This window comes from Pelodiscus sinensis, chromosome 7 (assembly GCF_049634645.1).
Source record: "Pelodiscus sinensis isolate JC-2024 chromosome 7, ASM4963464v1, whole genome shotgun sequence".
Lineage (NCBI taxonomy): Eukaryota > Metazoa > Chordata > Testudines > Trionychidae > Pelodiscus > Pelodiscus sinensis.
The window spans coordinates 26253087-26273891 of NC_134717.1; the positions used below are offsets into that span (position 1 = coordinate 26253087).

At 39.0% G+C, this 20805-nt stretch overlaps 1 protein-coding gene across 2 annotated transcripts in view; it reads left to right on the plus strand.

The window, feature by feature from the left end:
• Positions 1 to 20805, plus strand: part of KIF5C (kinesin family member 5C) — a 139394-nt gene that overhangs the window by 76424 nt on the left and 42165 nt on the right. For both annotated transcript variants that reach the window (XM_075933348.1, XM_075933349.1), the window contains exons 9-13: positions 1084 to 1188; positions 1883 to 2031; positions 9158 to 9306; positions 13756 to 13931; positions 16644 to 16712. In XM_075933348.1, the coding sequence (XP_075789463.1) occupies positions 1084 to 1188; positions 1883 to 2031; positions 9158 to 9306; positions 13756 to 13931; positions 16644 to 16712 (648 nt within the window). The remainder of the gene's footprint in view (positions 1 to 1083; positions 1189 to 1882; positions 2032 to 9157; positions 9307 to 13755; positions 13932 to 16643; positions 16713 to 20805) is intronic.

A 20805-nucleotide genomic window follows, 5' to 3' on the forward strand; every position in this document is an offset into this window, starting at 1 on the left:
TTTTTATTTGGAAACAGACCAAATATTAAGCAGAATGAAATGTCTGTCTGTTTACTCAGAAGAATAATGGGCTTAAACATAGTTACAAGAGAACAAAATTCTATTTTGTGGCCAGAATAGGTCTGAACATCAAAGAAAATGTTCTTAACCTGCAGTCAAACAGAATGTCTGGCTATTTAAAAATTCCTTGGTTACAATGATTATTTGAAGTCTAATTTAGGACTTTGTTGCATTTCTCCATGATCTCTATCCACATAGTTGGCATTGATTTTTTTTCTCAAATACTTCTAACTTAAATAGTATGGGTAGTACTTTCATAATGGCAATAGACTTTTTTCTCTTTGGAGATAAATGGGAAAAGTAAAATGTTGTGTTGCAGTGTATTGCATGGCTGGTGTAATATTCTTCCTATGCTCATTGGTAACTCCATTAGAAATTGCCTTTACATTATGGCAGCAAAAAAGTACTTTAACTTAAAGAAGTGTATGCATGAACTTATTATATATTCATTAGAGAATTCAGAATAGCGTTACAGAGGTTTAGAAAATGAGTTCCAAGCTATCTTCCCTTCTTCCTTAAATTCAGATTTGTGATTGGTTTGGTGGCATTCAGTATAAAACTTGAAATTATATAGTTTCTCATTTGGATAGCTTTTTTGTTGAGGGGGCAATTTTTCACTTGTCTATGATGTAGCATCCATTCCTGTAGCTATTTGCAGAAGCAGTATCTGTGCCTCAGAGGTGCAATTAAAAAGAAACCCACGGCCTAATCCTACATTTACTAAAATTCCCATTGTACTCAGTGGTTGCTTTGACCATGTAAGGAGCTGCCCATAGACTGTTCCAATATTGAGCTCATGGGAAGAGAACCAAGAGAAGGATGGAAAATGCTGTTAATAGTCTTTTTTTCTTAGATGCCCTAAAAGTACTAGATACCTTTTAAAGTAAATGTATTAGTTTGAGGATACTGTTTTTTCCTCTTTTCCAAGGTTCTGTAACTTTTAGATTGTCTTCCTGTATTGTAACTTTATTTGCGCAAGCTGTCATTGACCATTTAGTCTGATTTATATCTGCTATGTGGTAGGTCAGCAAAACTGGAGCAGAGGGCGCTGTTCTTGATGAAGCTAAAAATATCAATAAGTCTTTGTCTGCTCTGGGCAATGTGATCTCAGCATTGGCAGAGGGAACTGTAAGTAATTTTCTTTTGTGTGTGTGTGCCTCTAGGTAATATTAAAAAGCTACATTTTTTAGCTTTCTTTGTCATGGATGCGAAATAAGCTAACATCTCCACTTAGAAAGAAGAGCGAGGAGTATTAGGGTGTGTCTAGACAATGCCCTAAACTCGAAATAAGATACACAATTTGCACAATGCAAATTTCTTATCTTATTTTGAATCTATTTAGAAATAGCTTATTTTGAAATTTGGCACATCTACACAGCTCCAAATTTTGAAATAATGTGCTATTTCGAGACATCCCTTAACCCTTGTGAGAATGAAGGTTACCAGGATGCTGAAATAGTGTGCCTGTTGTTTCAAAAAATATTTCAAAATAACGGACGACTTGTGTAGACGCAGGGTAGCTATTTCGGGATACCTCTGGCATCTCGAAATAGCTGTGCAATGTAGACATTCTCGTCATGTTAAACTGTAAACTAATGTAACACTGTTCTTGTTATGTAGTCTAGAAAGCATAATGAAAACTAACACCTAGTGACTACCAATTGAACTGTTAGCAGGAACCACACATCTTAACAGAATCAAAACAAGTATACTTATGTTATGCCCTGCAAACTCAGTAAAGTCTAAATCGTTGGTACCTCATGCTCTTTTTTAATGTGACTATAAAATTACTTTTCAAATAATAATTTTATCTTTCAATTAGAAAACCCATGTTCCATACCGAGACAGCAAAATGACTCGAATTCTTCAAGACTCCCTTGGTGGGAACTGCAGAACTACCATTGTTATCTGCTGTTCTCCTTCCGTCTTCAACGAAGCAGAAACCAAGTCTACTCTAATGTTTGGACAAAGGTGAGTCAACCCCTGCACTGGCCTGCACATTTTCTTCTGCGTGCCCTGGCTGCATGTTCTGAACCAGCTGAAATGCAAAGTGCTCGAAGAGAACTATGCTAGGTGGACATTGATTTTTTGTTTTTTATTAGAGACTTCAGTTTATTCAGAAACTTCAGTTCAAAAGAAACTTTGTATTGAAGGATTCTACAGAGACATGCATGGTGGTGTTTTTTAGATTACATGAAAAAATGTTATGACAGTAGTCAACTTAACAAGAGTTCAGACACTTCTTTTCAATGGAAAGGCTGAGTATAGTAGCATAACTTTAAAGTGTTGTGGAAAAGGTAATAGCTCTGTGTATTTTCATCTTCAAGCTATCAGTGTAGCCAAATTCTGGTTTTGCTTCATCTGGGGAGCTTTCACATGAGACTGCTTTTGAAGCCTGTAAAGATTTAGATTTCTCTTGAATGACGCCTTGATCTAACTGACAGGATTGCAAAGAAAGCATTTTCTGCAGTCACTTAGGAGAAATATAATGTGAATTTCAATAGGTTGATGCATAAATGAGATCTTGCCAATTTTAAAGATCTCTGGAGATGAAGACAAGGATGAAGCAAAAAGGATGAATGCAAATCTGTCTCAATCTGGTCCTCAAGAAACAATTCTATGCAGTCCATTTGGGGAGTTCGTAAAAATACACTAGTCTCATTGAATAATTAGTATTTTTTATTTATAATCTGAAGTCTCTGATATTTACAGAAATTACTTGCTTTATGTTGCGTGACTGAGGAACAAAACAATGTGCTAATAATGACAATGTGATTAACCATTTGTGTAATATATTGGGGTCTCATTTGTCTGTTTGAAATAGGGTTATATTTTCTGATGTGCACAGTTTGAATCAAATCCCACCCTGCTGACTGAGCTTTTTATATGGGATGGTATAAGAATGTGTGATGTTTTTACCTGGCAAGCTTTTATTGATTAGGGTCCCATTCCAGCGTCTATTAAGTTACTAGGAGTTTTGCCAGCAACCTGAGTGGGAGAAGGATGGGCCCAGTGTTTCTTAATTAGTGTCTGGTGATGATGCTTTCCTTGCATGTAGACAGAAAGGGGCAGAAAGAGGGGACTATTGTGGGGAGGGCAGGAGATGGGGGTAGAAGAGGAGAACATAAAAAAGCTCAACTGTCTGCACCCCTTTGTGCATTTGCAGCTTTGCTGGGTAGTCAGTTGGTAGAGCCAGAAGTGATAGTGGGTGGAGTTATTCTGCAGCATTCTCCCCGTATGAACATTCACATGTGGCTCCAGTGTTAACTTGCTCTTGGTATCTGCTAGGACCTGGTCAGAGAAGGGAGGACCCAGATATGGCAAATAGAAATAGTTTTTCTCTCTGTGTTTTTGGTGGGAAGGGAACATTTGACCCATTGTTGTTAGGACAAAATTATAAATAAAAAATAGCTATAAAATAGAGAAATGGGTGTTTATATGCTCAGATTCTTATTTCTGAAGATTTTCCTGTTCATTAATTTTTCCTTTTCATTTAAATATATATAATTATAGAAAAATAAATTGCATTTCTTGGAAACATTTGCTTCCTTATAATGTGCTGATATGTTATAATTGAGTAAATGCAAATATTAGGATGCAATAATAATAATAATAATTATAAAAACATTGGTATGTGAGGGTATGTCTACACTACCACCCTAGTTCGAACTAGGGTGGTAATGTAGGCAACCGGAGTTGCAAATGAAGCCCGGGATTTGAATTTCCCGGGCTTCATTTGCATCTTGCCGTGCGCCGCAATTTTTAAATGTCCACTAGTGTGGACTCCGTGCCCCGCGGCTACACGCGGCACAGAGTCCGCACTAGCGGACATTTAAAAATGGCGGCGCCCGGCAAGATGCAAATAAAGCCCGGGAAATTCAAATCCCGGGCTTCATTTGCAACTCTGGTTGCCTACATTACCACCCTAGTTCAAACTAGGGTGGTAGCGTAAACATACCCTAATGGACCAGTGGTTATGGCCTATTGGCTTGCATGCTGCCCACTGTTAGAAGCTGGGAGGGGAGAGTTACTGTTAAGTAATATGATGGGCTCACATGGCTGTCCTCTTGATACTTACAGATTTTTTTCACATTTAATTAATTTCTTTCTGATGAATATTGACAACTTCTCATACATAGAAAAACACTATTGTCACAACTCCATCAATCTGAATAAATTGCATGACCCTGGTCTTTTTGGATAGAGCCCCAATTCAGTGAAGCAGTTACATGGGTGTTTAACTTTAAGCTTTTGAGTAGAGGCTTCATTTGCTTGGAGCCTAGATGATGTTAACCCTTGGCTGCCTCTTTGTACAGATAAAGGTCAGAACACATTTAGTTGGACACAATATCATTTTACAATTTATTTTAGGTGAATATAGAGTAATATTTTTAAAGCTGTAAGAACATGAAAAATACACTTTCCCTTCATAAGTATGTGTTAATCCACTCTAACATTTAAATGATACACAGATTTATTATGTGTAGCTCGTGCCATGTATGTATCAATACTGCATTTTATACATCTGTATCTGGATTCTCATCTCTCTGGGATTCAAAATGGAGCTTCTGTTCAGAAGGCAGATCAGTTTTTAGAAATGGACTCAGCACAGGTTGGCTAATGAGCCTTGATTTGGAGCTGTAAATTTGTTTCACTTACGATGTTTTCTGACTAGAAATAATGACGTATCATGCTAAAAATGCTAAATATTTTCCTAGTGGGAGAAGAGTATATTTATCTCAATATAGGTTACATATTGTTTCTTATTTATGGCTAGGATGCCAGCCCAGCTGTGGGTGTTGGGAGATCAGCTGGATACTCAGTTGTTGTTGTAATTAGTGGTGCTGGAGCTGTGTTTCCAAGATTTTTTTTTAAGTCTCTGGCCTCTCCCTTCCCCCAGCCACTCCGTGATTGGAGAGAGCTCTCCCATCAACATAATTAGATTAGCCCCAACAAGCAGTGGCTGTAGTTATGTTGGCAGGAGAAGCTCTCCCACCAACACAGCTGTGCACACTGCCACTTACATCCGCAAAACTTTCATGTCACTCGGAGTGTGGTTTTTTCACATATCTGAGTGACACAGAAGTTTTGTCCACATAAGTCATAGTGTAGGTATGGTCCCTATCTCTTGATACACGGTGACTGTTAACAGACCACATCCCAAACATGCATAATTGTCCTAAAGCAGGAGCTATGGTACCCCTAATGCAGAGCCATTCATTGTGAACAGTAAGAAATATGATGCTTGCTGCTGTATTATGTTAAAATCAACTATGCAGAAGGAGCTTTACCTTGTGTGGTACTATTCTCCAGGGCTTTTCTAGAAAGAAAATGAATGTTACTATTTACAGTGAACGTTTTCTATCCCTGTGCTGGCCACCAAGGAAACCAGAAAGAGAACATTGATTGTGCATCTTTTTCATCCAGTAGGAGTATTTTCAGAAAAAGATTTTAAAAATTAAGGGAAAGTTTATGACTATTTTATGGCTTATGGATTATCATGTTTATTCTTATTAGGATGCTCTTGGCCCTGATTAGATCCTTGATGAAGCCACACTTTAAAAACATTTTATATTGGTTAAATTTTCCATGTTTAAAGGTCATCTAATTAGATCCATTTTACAATATTGAGTAGGGTACATGTACTTCATTGGTAGTCATGTGACTATTTCTCCTCCCACAAAACTTTGAAGCATTTTATCACTGTTTCAAATTAAGTAGTTTTCACTGTATACTGAAGAACCATAAAATTGTATTTTGCCATTTTTTTCTAGCCATGTTGGTCCTAGGAGATGAGACTGGGTAGATGAGGAGCTATCTTTTATTGGATCAACTTCTGTGGGTGAAAGAAAAGGTGTGAAGTCTTTTACCCACAGAACTTGGACCAATACAAAATAAGGGATTCAAAATGGAGAGTAGTCGACTATCTGATAAGCAGAAGCTTATCAGATAGTTGACTAGTGATGCGAGTTCCCCCAGCTCTGTCTCTGTGTGGGCAGAGGAAGTAGAGGCACAGCAGGAAACAGTGCTAGCGGGGACTGAAGCAGTCTCCACTCATGCTGATTCTGCATTTGAAATGTACAAGTGCTCTAGCAGGGCTCTTGCTACAGTTAAAAGACGGAGAGGCCCTTATAGAGTAATCAAATAGTTGATGGAAATCCTATTGACTATTTGATTAGTTAATCTAAATTTAACATCCCTAATACAAGACACTACTTCATTGCCTTGTGTCTTCCATAAAATTGTATTGACTGTGTGAAAATGTAATGGGTGAAGAACAATCATGGGAATGAAAATTTGAAATCAGGCTTAAAAAAATGAGACTGTGCTCTGAGAGCAAGCTTTTGAGTATTCATAGGGACACCTCTAAATAGGCAGAGAACTATCCTCTGTGCCAATGAGGTAAGTAGTATCTGTATCTGTGTAGTAAAAACTACAGTGAGTGATTGTGTAGGAGCAGTGAGAAAGATGGAGGTAGGGATTTTTGTTATAAACAATATATAAAAAATGAGCCAAGCCTCATGCAGCTCCCTATGTCCAGGAATGGTGAACCACAGTCAATGGGAGCTCGGGTAGCTTTACTTGCAGATTCAAGGTAAAATACTTGGTCTGGTGGCCCACCAGCAGCTTATCCTGATGAGCTGCATGCAGCCCAGGGGCCGCAGGATGCTCACCACTGTCCTTGGTATATTTATATTCTTTTGCTAGAAATGTATTTAATCTGATTATGGTTAAACAGATTTCTCTCCAGGTTGGCTGAAAAGCTGAGGAATCTAAGAGCAGACAACAGTGTAACTTTCCTAAGCAGAGATAGTAATATTTGAGGGGTGATTAGTAAATTCACTGAAAAATAAGTAGTTTGAGCCAAAAAGGGAGGATTTTTAAAAATCTAAACTGTTTGTATAATTGAGAAATGAAATGATTTGACTTTTCATTTCAAAGTAGCATTTTGTTTCTACATTTAGATTTTTAAAAAAGGTAAAAAAGCCCCACTGAAAAGAAACCAAAATATTGACATTTGGGTGTGTGTGGGCTAAACACTTTTTGGTCAAACAAACCATTTATCCCCTTGCAGTGAAATAAAAATTGAATTTTAGGTTTTAAGCCAGTATTTTTATTTTTGTACTTTGGCCTCCAAACTGCAAAATCAGTTTCTCACTCAGTTCTATTCCTAACTTATTTTATTTTTAAAAAAATATGTATTGGGGGAAAAAAACAGATTCCCTGATAATTCTCCTTCTTTTTTGGGGTTGTGTGGGGATTTTTTTGTGTGCAAAACTGCAATCACTGCTGGGATAAAATAATTGCAACTGAATCAACTTTATTCATTGTTGCTGTTGATATATCTATTAGGATTTTGCTTACCTCCTAATCTAACTGTATAATAAAGCTTGCAGTTTTGTTTATAATGATGTGTGCTTTTCTGAGGCACACAAAGGCCTTTGGATATTGAGTGCCAACAATTTAAACATCATTAGTATTATTGGCCTGTATCCATCTTGGACCTCAGCAGGCAATATCTCTTGAACTCAGCAGTTTAGGACTTGGTCAGTATGCGGATGGGAGATGCCTTGGAAAAGCCAGTGTAATTTATACAGTTGTGCTGTCATTTTAGTAGGCGATACTCCTAATCAGTTCTGAGACTGAGCCAGATTATGGCTTTAGGCAGTAGCATGTTATTGAAGGAACCATCTTTAGAGGGGAAGTTGTCCATTTTTTACTAGCTGTGATCACTAACTATTTTTTCTCTTTCTGAGAGAACAGGGTTAGCCATGACATTCCAACCATATTACAATTCGGGTAATTACTTTCTCACTATTTAAACTCCCTCTGCAAATTCAGCTGGATCTAATATTCCTGTGTTAAAGCTGTAAACAGTGTTACTTGATGCTATCCAAGATGAATCACAAAATTGACATGAAAATCTGTTGCTAACTTCATATGCAGAATCCTTCTTCTAACCAAGCAGTGGGAGAGGATTCTTCACAGATGTGAGTTTTAAAATATTGCGAATAAAATTTAAGGCAACACTTTCCTATGCTGAATGCCTCCCATAGTGTGGCTTTTGTTTTTTTGTGTTGTTTTTTTTTTAATTTAAAAGGGATATTTTGAAATTCTGTACTTTTAAAATGAATCTGTTTTTTGGGCTTTGATCCCTTTATTAATCGGTTGCTGAGTTTGTGATATGAAACTTTTTATGTTTAAACTCCAAAAGGGCCAAAACTGTATAGCGCTTAAGAGAAGAGAGATCTGTGTTGTTGCACTTTTATAGGGATGTTAGATATAGCCATATAACCACATGAAATTTTAGTAGTTACATGATTATTCGATAGTCCTTGGGGGCAGGACTGGCAGCCAGTGCACACTCAGCCCCACTCCCAGGGAAACCTCTGCCACCCTGCACTGCTGTCTCTGCAGCCTCTGCACTGCTTTGTGGCAGCTTCACCTACTCCCTGCTCTCCATATGACTGCCTCTGCTAGAGGCAGCTGGGGGGGAGGGGGCACCATGGAGTTGGTGCTGGGGAAAACTGGCTTTTAAGCAAGCTCCCTCCAGCCCCAGCTCCTGCCTCCACCTCCCTTGCTACCTCTGTAGGAAGTGTAGCGGGGAGGTAGGTGGGTCTGCGGAGCCACCACATGTGGGGAGCCTGCTTGAAAGCCAGCTCCCTCACGTATTGGCTCCAGCCTGCCCCCCTCATCCTACATGCTTCTGTCTCTCTCCCAGGGACAGTGGTGGGGAGTAGGAGAGACAGGCGTATCTGGTGCTAGTGGGGAGCTTGCTTAAAGCCAGCTCCTAAGGGGCACTGGCTCCTGCTCCTCTGATCCCCCCCCCCCCACCTGCTGCCTCTGATACAGAGGCAGCAAGGTTCGGGGGGTGTGAAGCGCATGTAGTTAAGCCTTGGCTTATGGGTTAATCTTATCGGTTAATTGTGTAGTGGACTACACATTGCCATCCCTCATACTTTATTTCCTAAGGTATAGGAATTCAGTGTTTTGGTTTTGTTTCTTTAAATCTGAATCCTTGTGTTAAACTGAGAGAAATATTGTCATGAAAACAACTGATCACTTATATTTTCATGCTTCCCTTTTTACTGCACAGAGCCAAGACTATTAAGAACACTGTCTCTGTGAATCTAGAGCTGACTGCAGAAGAATGGAAGAAAAAATATGAGAAGGAAAAAGACAAAAACAAGAGTTTGAAGAATGTTATCCAGCATCTGGAGATGGAACTGAATAGGTGGAGAAATGGTAAGAAACAACGAAACAAAATGTGTATTTGTTTTAATTCTAGAAGTTGAAATATTTGACTTGCAAAAGAGTCATACAAGTTTTGAACACACAAAAATAGAAAATTTGCAGCTGCATTTCCAAATGATGATGAATTATTCTGAATTGGTAATAGAAACAGTGATGCTAAGTGATAATTCAGTCTACTAGATCCATACATATTACAGAACCAGAAAACATTGGGGTGCCAAGGTGGCCTTGTGAGATGAAATTAGTAAAACAATTCACTAAGACTGGATTTAATTTTTTGTAACTAAAAGTTAGTTTTTACATTAGAGCACAGACTATTGACCTGCTATGTTATTTGACATAACTAGCTGTCATTGCTCAGAGGAATACCAGCACTGGAATAAGTAGTTTCTAATTTCGCCAAACTATCTTTGGAGAAAAGTAAAGCATTTGATTTGTGGACTGGATATGCATAGTATCTTAATTGATATTTCTGTATCTTCTACCTTTTTAAATATTGATTAATTTGAATCACTGTGCTAAAGCAGAATAATTCCTTTCAAGTTGAACACTTTGCAGAGTTGGTCATTTTAATGGCTCCTTAGGATCTTTAGACCACTTTTCCTTAGGGAGTATGTCTGCACTGCAATTAAAACTCATGGCTAGCCTGGACGTGCAGTCTTGGGCTCACACTAAGGGTTTGTTTAATTGCATTGTAGATAAACGGACTCAAACCAGAGTCAAGCTGGGAAGGCTTACAGAGTTCAGGCTGTAGCTCAGCCCCACAAGTAAGTGGACAGCTTCCATCTTGATTGCATCATGGCTCTGGGGCACTAACATTGCTTATGTGGAAAAAATAGTATTAAGGAAGTGTGTATTTTTAAAAGCGACGAGGAGTCCTGTAGCACCTTATAGACTAACTGAAGTGTAGGAGCATAAGCTTTCGTGGGCAAAGACCCACTTCGTCAGATGCATGTCATACATGCATCATACATGCATCTGACGAAGTGGGTCTTTGCCCACGAAAGCTTATGCTCCTACACTTCAGTTAGTCTATAAGGTGCCACAGGACTCCTCGTCGCTTTTGCAGATTCAGACTAACACGGCTACCCCTCTGATACTTGACACCATGTGTATTTTTAGTGACCCTTAATGCTCTTTGGCAATCCAGAAAATTAGGAGGAGTCCATGAGCCACAATTTGGCAACCTATATAACTAAACCAGTTATTGTGGTTTGGATTTTTTGACGTTCAGGTCTCTATTGTGCACTTTAGGAACATATGTAACAGAGAACTAAAACATAAAAAACCCAAAGCAAACAAAATGACTCCAGGACTAAATAATCAATATTGCTTTAAGTTGATCATATTTAACAAGCCTCTAATGCCACCATCGAGCAACCACATCTGACCATAAGGCTGTAATGACTTGCTGCCAAGTAATGCCTGCCATAGGCTGGTTCTAGCTTCCACTTGGTTTGCCACCGTACCAGAAAAAGAGCTGTCCTTACACTTTAACACTCAGATGAAATGTTCATGCTGGAAATCCGTAGATGCAAGGAAGAACTTAATTTTTAACAAAACTTTAAAAAACCCTGTATACAGATATTAGTAGAAATAAAATTGGACAAGTCAGTCACTTTGCTTTCTCTCATTTGTATGTTATAACTTAGGACAAGATCCTTTTCTGCATTTGGAGTTGATAACAAGACCCAAAGGGGGCAAAATGTTGGTACTGATTTGTTTTCTTTAAGCAAGATCTGAAAACAGTATTCTATCTCATTTTAATCTGCAGATTTGGTATCCTCATTGATTTTGCTCAAAGAAATGAAGGCATTTGTGATGAAATGGTTTTGTTTCTCTCAATCACTAAATTAATTCATTTATTGAAAGTGAACACAATTCCAGGTATTTTTTTCTAGAGCAAAAATTATATGATAGCTGCAATTACACTGTTGCTTGTCTAACTATGTAATGAATGGAAAATTATATTGTCATTTATATTGTAATATATTTGTTACTACAGGGTTTAATAACTGGGATGTTGTAGAGCATTTACTTGGCAAATAAGTAAAATTCAATAAAATGTTCATATTTCTTTTCTTGTAAGAGCTTCTCTAATGCGGTTTTTACTGATTTAGTACAAAATAATTAAAATAGCATAACAATATTTATACTGATAAGGCATCTAGCTCCAAATTCTGTTCACTAGAATGGGATCATCACCATTTTTTTTTTTACATCAGCCACAAGCCTCCTTGTTTTTGCAGCTAGTAATCAAGAGATTGATTAAATGTATCATGCACAAAAGTTGCTAATCTAAAGTAAATGCACACCAGTGATTTTTGAATGGACAGATGTGAAAACCTTTGAATTTGTGGTCAGAAAATGGACTAGTTGTACTCATTTTGAACATCATATGTAAAATCTTCAGCGGGAAGAGGCAACTGCTTTTGATTTTGATGAAAGCAGGAGAAAACAAACTTTTCCATTTATATATATGTTCTCCCCAGGTGGTGGTTGTGGTTGTCTTCCTTATTACAGTCAGCTGACAGTAATGATTGCGTTCTTGGGCTATCTCTGGAGACTTGGGCTTTGTCAGTGCAGGGAATAGTTCTCCATTAGTGCAGTGAAATTGCCATGGAGACAGTTCACCTGGTATTGGGTCTTGTGTAGTGCTGGGAATTTATTATCTCTTAATATTTGTATGTTTGATTCTGTGTTTATTAAATTTAACTTTCCAAATCTCCTTTCTTCCTAGAAGGAAGAGTAGCATTTTAGAACAGGGGATACAGATGTCTGTTGCATGCAGAGTAACCAGCTCTTACAACAAACTCTTCCTCCCCCTTTCTTAATTTATGCATCTTCTCATCCCTAATGTTGTTTTGCTGCCCTGGCCTGGACACAGATTAACTGCATTCAGAAATATATTTTTGGCTGTCTGTCTCTCTGGCCTTTTGAATAGTATTGTTTGGGGGAGGGCTCCATATGAGATGCCTTTTTTTTTCTCTCCAAGTGAACCTGTAGTGGAAATAAAGATGTGTGCACAAATCAAATTCAGATCAGTCAGTGCCAATTAAGTGTGCACATATGCAAAGATAGAATTTTAATTGTGTGTTCCAGTAAGAAGGATGATTGTCATGTAGTTTTATGACCCAAATTTTGATCGAGGTTGTTTTTCCACACACAACACTACAAATGGGAAAGTTTTTGGTTTTTAACAAGTCAAAAATGTTGTTTGAAATTTTTTGGCGCAGGCCAGAAAGAGTCAGCTTTCATTGTGTAATATGAGTGAAATGCAAAAGCTAAATCAGTAACATAATTAGTAAAAAAAAAAAAATTAGTTTAACATTATCAGTATTTATATATAAAGTGGCATCAGCAGTGTAGGAAAGGATGTAGTATTTTAATGTAGGATTTTTTTAAATGTAGGATTTCAATAGTGCTTGCTTTTGTTATATGTCTAATAATTCTGTAATTTTTTTAAGCTTAAATTTTATTTTCTCACTAGGTTTGGCTGATTTACATCTGGGAAACATTGATTGTTATACTCCCAGGCTCAGTTCTTTCTCATGGGGCTGAATTACCATGTTTCCTTTTGTTTTCTTATATTTGCATTATTTATTTGCTCACCTAGCAGCCTTAGGAATTACTCCTGTCGTCTGTGCAGACATGGTTAGTTAACACTTAATCTATGGAACAACAGTTTGGTAGGCTCTCACTTAAACTGTTGCTATTTTCTAGACTTAAAAATATCTTCATGGAGAATCTACTTCCCAAGTCCCAAATACCACACACAGTATTTACCTTCTAGAGGCGTGTTCCCATCTGATTATAATGAACATCACTTTCAATTTCAGGCATAAGTGACTTGCCTGTTCCTTTTCACTGAATTGCAATAGAGTGGAAATTGGAATGCACATACATTTTTGTAAAGAAAATGTTTCACAGAGAATTCTTCTGAGAGAAAAGTTTTGAAAAATTATATTAATTTATATTGGTAGAATAAAATCTATTTCATTTACAGTTGCATACTGCTTTTTCCTGTTTGAGTGTCCGTGACTGTATTGGTAGTTTACTGTTGTCGTACAGCTGTTTGATCATTTGTATTCCTATAAAAATACAGAGAGGTGAGAGAGAGAAGACAGCAGGAAAATAGGGGCAATAGATACTCAAATATCTGTACACAGTGCCCAATACCCTTTAAAATGCGTTGGATTTTTTTTCCCTCTTACTTGCATCACTTCTCCTAATTGCCAGCATGGGCGTGTGGTCATCCCATCCCTGAATCTGGCTGAATGGCCTTTTTTGTGGCCTCTTCCGTTAGGCTCTTGTGACTTGTCTTAGGGACCGGTGTGACCGCTTAGTGCCTTGTCTCTTGCACAACCCTAGCTTTCAGAACTGCCTCTATTTCCTGTGGATTCTAATGACACACTTCGTGTTTCCTCTTTGCCACTGCAGGAGAAGCAGTGCCTGAGGAGGAGCAGATTAGTGCTAAGGAGCAGAAAAATCTGGAGCCATGTGACAACACGCCTGTCATTGACAATGTTGCTCCTGTTGTTGCAAGCATCTCAAATGAGGAGAAGCAGAAATACGATGAAGAGATAACCAGTCTCTACAGACAGCTTGACGATAAGGTCTGGAAACAGTTCCTTTGAGTCTGCTCTATGTACATTAACATATAACCGATGGCTATATGTGCTCATCTAGTTCATTATCAGTGCAGTGCCCTTTCCAAACTGCAAGATGTATTCTGTTTAGAATAGGCCTACCCTCCATCTTCACAGCTTGGGATGGGTGTGCAGGGCTGCCTGCCAGCACAGTGGTGAGATGCACCTGTGAGGCTGCCACAGCCCTCACAGGTGAGGGGACCGTTGTGTTTTTTATATAGTTTTAAGAAATGTTTTCTCTGCTGTTTTCTTAAACTAGTCTCTGTGTGTTGTTCGATTGACTTCAGTTCTGTTTCTCAAAGGTGCTCATCTTCCGTCTAACTATTGTGTGGAACTGCTTTAGAGATTTCTCTATATGTTGTAGAGGAACTTTATGTTCTCACTGCTGTTCCTCTCAAGTGTCTCTTTTTATGGTTAATACTAGTCGCATGGATTTTTTTTCTTTCTTTCTGGACTCCTAGTGTGACTATAACTGGACAGCGCAGTAAATAGATTTTGATTCTTCTGTTACTGGAAATTCTTCCTAAAAACAGCAAGCTCCTCGGCTATCTACCGCTTGATATTTAATACACAGTAGCTAATATGAAAATAGAACAGGGAGAGCCTTCCAGCCTTTCTCTTTGTTAACATCTAATGAATTTTTGCACAAGAGCCATAAAAGAACCTATACTAATCCACCATTTTACAGAATTACTCAGTGTGGAGGTTCTAGATGTTTTGTTTTCATTCTGATCTTCATGAATTTTCTTTCTGGATGAGTAGGAAGCAAGTTAGGATGCAAACCCCGCCACTCAATTATTTACTCTCCCTCCTGTCCTTCCTAAACATACACAGGCTATATTATTCTTCAAAGGACTATATGTAGATTGTTCTAGCCACTTTATCTTCTTTGAGATTTGTTTCTCTAGGAAATATGGGAATATAAAATTCAATTTATTACACTGTTGTAGGGAATAGGAAAGGTGGTCATTTCCCCTAATGCAAAAACAAGTGTTTCCCATTTATAACTCATAAGAACCCGAATTTTAAGTTAACAGTAAATCTGAAAGACCATTTAAAGAGTTGGGAGTGGAGTGTCCTATCTACTGTACTTGTTAGCTAGTCTTGCCATCCGAAATCAATCTATTGTTTAGGATGGCTGCCTGTAAAGCTCAGAATTCTGATTGATTCTGATGGGGCACAAAAACAACCACTTAGATGCTAAGTTGCTTCAGAAATAGACTTCCTTTTTCAAAAGAATGGATGAGATGGAATTTGTCAGCTGCCAGGATTGTCCTGTCCGTCAGAGTCCATGATTTTAGAGAATATAAAATCATAGAATACTAGATCTGGAGGGAACCTTGAGAGGTCATCAAGTCCAGTCACCTGCATTCGTGGCAGGACTAAGCACCATCATTCTAAACCATCCTGGACAGCTATTTGTCTAACCTGGTCTTAAAAATCTCCAATGACAGGGATTCCACAACCGCTGTAGGCAATTTATTCCAGCGCTTAACCACCCTGACAGTTAGGTTGGACAGTAGGAAAAACTTCCTAATGTATTCAGTGGAGTTGGATATCTCTGTTTACTTCTGAATTCAATGATTTCTAACTCTGAGGATATTGTCTTAACTAAAAACATGAAATGTCAATAAATTTGAGCACCTGGAGTTGGAGTAGACACCCAAAGGTGGATAATAAGTATCAGAATAGCCATGATAATCTGTGTCTGCAAAAACGAGGAATCCTGTGGCACCTTTAAGACTAAAATTCATTTGGGCATAAGTTTTCATAGGCAAAAACCCACTTTGTCAGATACATCCCACGAAAGAGTATGCTCAAATAAATGTTAGCCTTAAAGGTGGATAATGTTTCTTTCAAAGTCTTTGGTAAGGAAGGAGAGAGATAAATGTAACCGTGCATATATCCCTTGTTTTATTATGTATTTTAACGTAGTTTAGGTCTGTTCTGTTTAGAGAGAGATTTATTAATCAATCTATTTCCATTCAGAATAGAGTGGCAGAAATGTTTATAAAATAAAATCTATATTATTACAGCTAAAGGCAAACATTTACAGTGAAACTGCTGACTGATTTCCTCCCCCATAAAAGCACCTCCATTTTGGGAGCACCATGACTGTCAAGATTTTGGAACTTTTTCAGTGTAAGCAGGGAGGGCTAAAACACAAATGTGTTTGGGAAAGTCCTTCATCGGAGTCTGTATCCTTAGCACTGAAAATCTTATTCTGTTATACAATTACAAATTGAATACAGTCTATTTGTTTGCTTGATGCAGTTACTGCTCTTCCAGTGCCTTATTTGGAGTGGGCAAGGTTCCCGCAGCTCCCATTTGCCAACGGGAGCTGTTAGTGGCCGTACCTGCAGATGTGCAAGTCGATGAAGTGTCTGGCACCCCGCCAGGGGCTACCCCTGGTAAACTGTATACTGTCCACCCTAGTTCTAGTCACGATCTGAGGCAAATCTGCTTAGCTAAATGTTGTGATATTTATTAAGAGACATCTGATCATTTATGTATTTTTTTATCCATGTAGCTGTTGTGTATAATTCTTTTTCTTCTGCCCAACCATGTTTATAGTCATTTTATTTCCATCTTGGGGCATTACTGTTCTTCAGGTGCTGCAAAAGAAAAGCAAAAGGTTCAAATCCAAATTACAGAAATAATTTTTGTATTCAATTGCAGGATGATGAAATCAACCAGCAGAGTCAGTTGGCTGAGAAACTAAAACAACAAATGTTGGATCAAGATGAGGTAAAAAAAAGAAAAATCCAAACAGTTTTGGTTCATAGATCTTTTGAAAACATTACTGCATTAGTTACGCTGCTAGATATGTCCTAACTGGCTAAAAATCTGTGGGATAAGAGTTGCCTTATGTGATCATTTAAACTCTGTTGGCCTGGTAATCTTGAGAGTTTGAAGTCTAAATGGGCACACACTTGAGTATACCAGATGGGGTGTAACCTAGAGGATGGTAACACTCAGAGGTTTTGAAAATTAGAAATACTGATAAAACATTTTTCACTACATTCATGCTTTGTAAAATGCAAGCCAAGGTAGATGTTAGCCAATTACCAGATTTCCTTGGGAATGCTGCTTTACTAATTCACCAGTAGTAATAATTTTTAGTGTCCTGGGTTTGGCATTACTGCTTAGTAGGCCACATAGTTTAATGGAGTGTGTGAGAGAAATGCAGTCTGTTTTTCTTGAGGTTTTTATCCTGGCACTCCCATTAAAATTGTGCTCTGGGGCCTTAAATGAACCAGTTAATATATCTTTATATCAGTGGCACTGTCTGGGGAAAGGAATATGTGTGTGTTTTTTAAAGGAAGATGATCCTTACCTACCTCAGATACATTAATAACCTTCTGAAGTGATTTGAAGATGTAAAATATAATATAAATGCTAAATGACTGTTACTGAATTTTTGAAACGTAAATTGAGAAATTTTGGAAGAGATGAAATGTTTTATGGCAAGTTAAACTCTTTTTTCTGGGCTTTCTTTTGCATTTGGTCCAACTTTTTATATTTTCAGCTTTTCTTGGATCCAGTTCTGCAGTTTAAAGCAGTATAAATACAGAATAACTAATCTCAGTACAGAAGGTGAAATGAGATCAGTTACAGAGCAAAATTCACCCCCTCACCTACCTCTTTTTGAGATTTCTTCCTGCTTATTCCCCATATTTCTTGTATTCGTATACAGAGTCTAAGATACTGATTTGATTTCCCTTCTGTTTTTCTCTTGTTACTTTTGTAACTGCTCTTGCTCTCTCTACATTCTGACTCCTCACTCAGGACTCCATGTTTGACATACCTATGGGTTTTTGTCTCCTGCCTCTGTCAAAATCTAGTTTTCATCCCTCTCGCTAGATTAGCCATAGTAAAGAAGAAAAATTGTCAGACACATAGATGAACAAAATATATTGCAGAAGAGTCAACACTAAGGATGTTAAGAAGTGGGTAATGGGCTAACTGTGTAGTCAGATACAATTTGTATCAACTACACTAAAGTTGATAAGGGGAGGTACTCTGTTCCGGCTCACAACAGGTCCAGGAGCTAACCCTGCTGCAGCTCTGCAGTTTAAATATAGTTGGAGCTGAGTGCACAGGCAGCCCGGCTCCTCCTACATTTAAACTGCAGAGCTGCAGCATGAGTAGCTCCCAGACCTGGCACGAACCGGGACTGAGCAGTCCTAGCTTGCACCTGGTCCCAGACTGCTGCACCTCTGCACTTTAAAGAGCTAGGTAGCTCTTACTATATTTAAAATGAAGAGGTGCAGCGGTCCTGGCTGTGACATGAGCTCTCGTCCCTGTCACCTGGAGAATGGTGTCCCAGCTTTCTGCTGGGACACCCCACAGACAGGAGATGCTCCATAGGATGCTGAACAGCCTGTGCTCCCCTTGGGCAGAGGGTGCTTCATGGCAGCCTCCCCTGCTCCACCCTCCCGCACCACAGAGATGATGCTGGGAGGAACCGGCTTTTAACTTGACTCCCCCAACCACCGGCTCAGTCTTCCCCCTCCCCCTTTGCTACCTCTGTTACAGAGGGAGCAAGTGGGGGGAAGCGAGTAGCCAAGAAGTTGACTACTCAACTAGTTGCTTACATCCCTAGTCAAAACAGTTTTTGTAAAGAGAAATCATATCTTGCCAATCCATTAGAATGCTTTAACAGGGTAAACAAATGTATGAACAAGGACGGTCCAGTGGATATAGTGTGTGTGGACTTGCAGAAAGCCTTTGACAGTGTCCCTCACTAAAAGCTCTTAAGGAATGTTAGCAGCCATAGGGATAGGTGAGAAGGTCCTTTCATTGCTCCACGACTGGTTAAAAGATAGGAAACAAGGAATAAATGGTCAATTTTCGAAGGGAGATACTTCCTTGAAGGAGCTATATGGGGATCAGTGCTTTTCAACATATTTCATAAGAAAATAAGAACAGCCACTTACTAGGCCAGGCTAATGGTCGGTTATGCCCAGTATCCTGTCTTCTGGAAGTGGTCAATGCCAAATGCTTCAGAGGGCATGAACAGAACAGGGCAATTTCCCAAATGATCTGGAAAAAGGGATACTTAGTGTGATGAAACAGCTTGCAAATGATAGAAAATTGCTCAAAACAGTTAAGCCCAAAGCTGATGCAAAGAATTATAAAAGGGATCTCACAAAACTGGTGACAGGGTAACAAAATGGCAGATAAAATTATGCACATTGGAAAACATAATCTCAACTATGCATACAAAATGTTAGTCTAAACTATCTGTTACCACTGGAGATAGAAATTTTGGAGGCATTGTAGATCGTTCTCTGGAGTATTTGCTCATTGCACAGTAGCAATCAAAAAAGCTAGCCATGTTAGATACCATTAGGAAAGGAGTAAATGATTAAACATTGAAAATATCACCATGCCTCTGTGTGAAGCCATGGTAGGATTGAACACTGCATGAGGTTCTGGTCATCCAATCTCAAAAAAGATGCATTAGAATTGGAAAAGGTTCAGATGGGGGCATCAAAACTTATTAGGGGTATGGAACAGCTTTCATACAAGGAGCTTGTTAGAAGGACTGGGACCATTCAACTTTGAAAAGAGACAACTGGGGGATATAAGAGAGAGATCTATAAAATCCTGAAGGGTGTGGAGAAATTGAATAAGGAAGTGTTATTTATTCTTTCACTTAACACAAGAACCAGGATTAGTCACTGAAATTAATAGGCAGGAGATTTAAAACAAGTATAAGAAAGCACTTGCTCACATTACATGCAGTCAACCTGTGGGACTCATTGCCAGGGGATGTTGTGGGTTCAAAAAAAGAATTAGATAAATTTATGGGGGCTAGCTCCCTCAATGGCTACTAGCGAAGGTGGTCGGGGGTGCAATCTCATGCTCTGCCAGAAGCTGGGAATGGATGAGAGAGGACAATCACTTTGTAAATTGCTCTGTTCTGTTCATTTCCACTGAAGTATCTGGCATGGACTTTTGTCAGAAGACAGGATACCGGGATAGATGGACCATTAGCTTGATCCAATATGGCTTTTCTTTTGTTCTTATGCGTGTCTTCATTAGTGTGGCATTTCACACATTGACAGCAATAATACTTCAGAGTGCATTCTACACCATGCTGATGTGTGTTCTTAACTTTACAGGGTTTTAAGTCATCTACTTCTCTGTTTCAAAAATTAGTGTTGTCCATTACAGATCTAATGTTTGTAAATCTAATTTAGAATCTAAATCTCACTTCTTTACACTAGTTCCCCATTTGTTTTATTTCTCTACTCCTGGGTTCTGGCCTCTTTTCTTACCTTTTATTTCTTGGGCTATTTGCATCACTCTCCTTTGGGATGTTTAATTACTTGGGAGTCTCCTGTATTCTAGCTCAGTGGTTCCCAACCACTGGTCCGCAAACTGGTGGCTGCCAGAGCTTAAGCTGGATGTTTGCTGCAGCTCAGCTGCAGCAGCCGTTGTGTCTGATTTTGCCAGGCAGCAGTGCTGGGGCTGAGGCAGCAGCAGGAGACACCTGCCTCCCTCTTCCCACCCTCCCACCCCGGTAAGATGTGGCCCAGCCAGGGTTCCGTGCTCCCTCCCCACCTCTGCTCATGGGGACATACTTGGGGAGTGAGGGGGTGCACTGCCAATAGTCACTTCCCCTGCCCATGTGGCAGTAACGGCCACGATCCCTAAAAGGGCCAGCCTCATTCTGGGGAGTGCAGGGGTGGGGTGGAGTCAAAGGGTAAAGGGGTGTTGGCATGGGCTGTAGCGGTCAGAAGTAAAAGGGTCAAAGGGCATGGGGTGTAAGGTGGGGGTCAAAGGATGTTAGGCACCGGGGAACAAGGGGCTAGGTTGTGGGGAGGCAGAC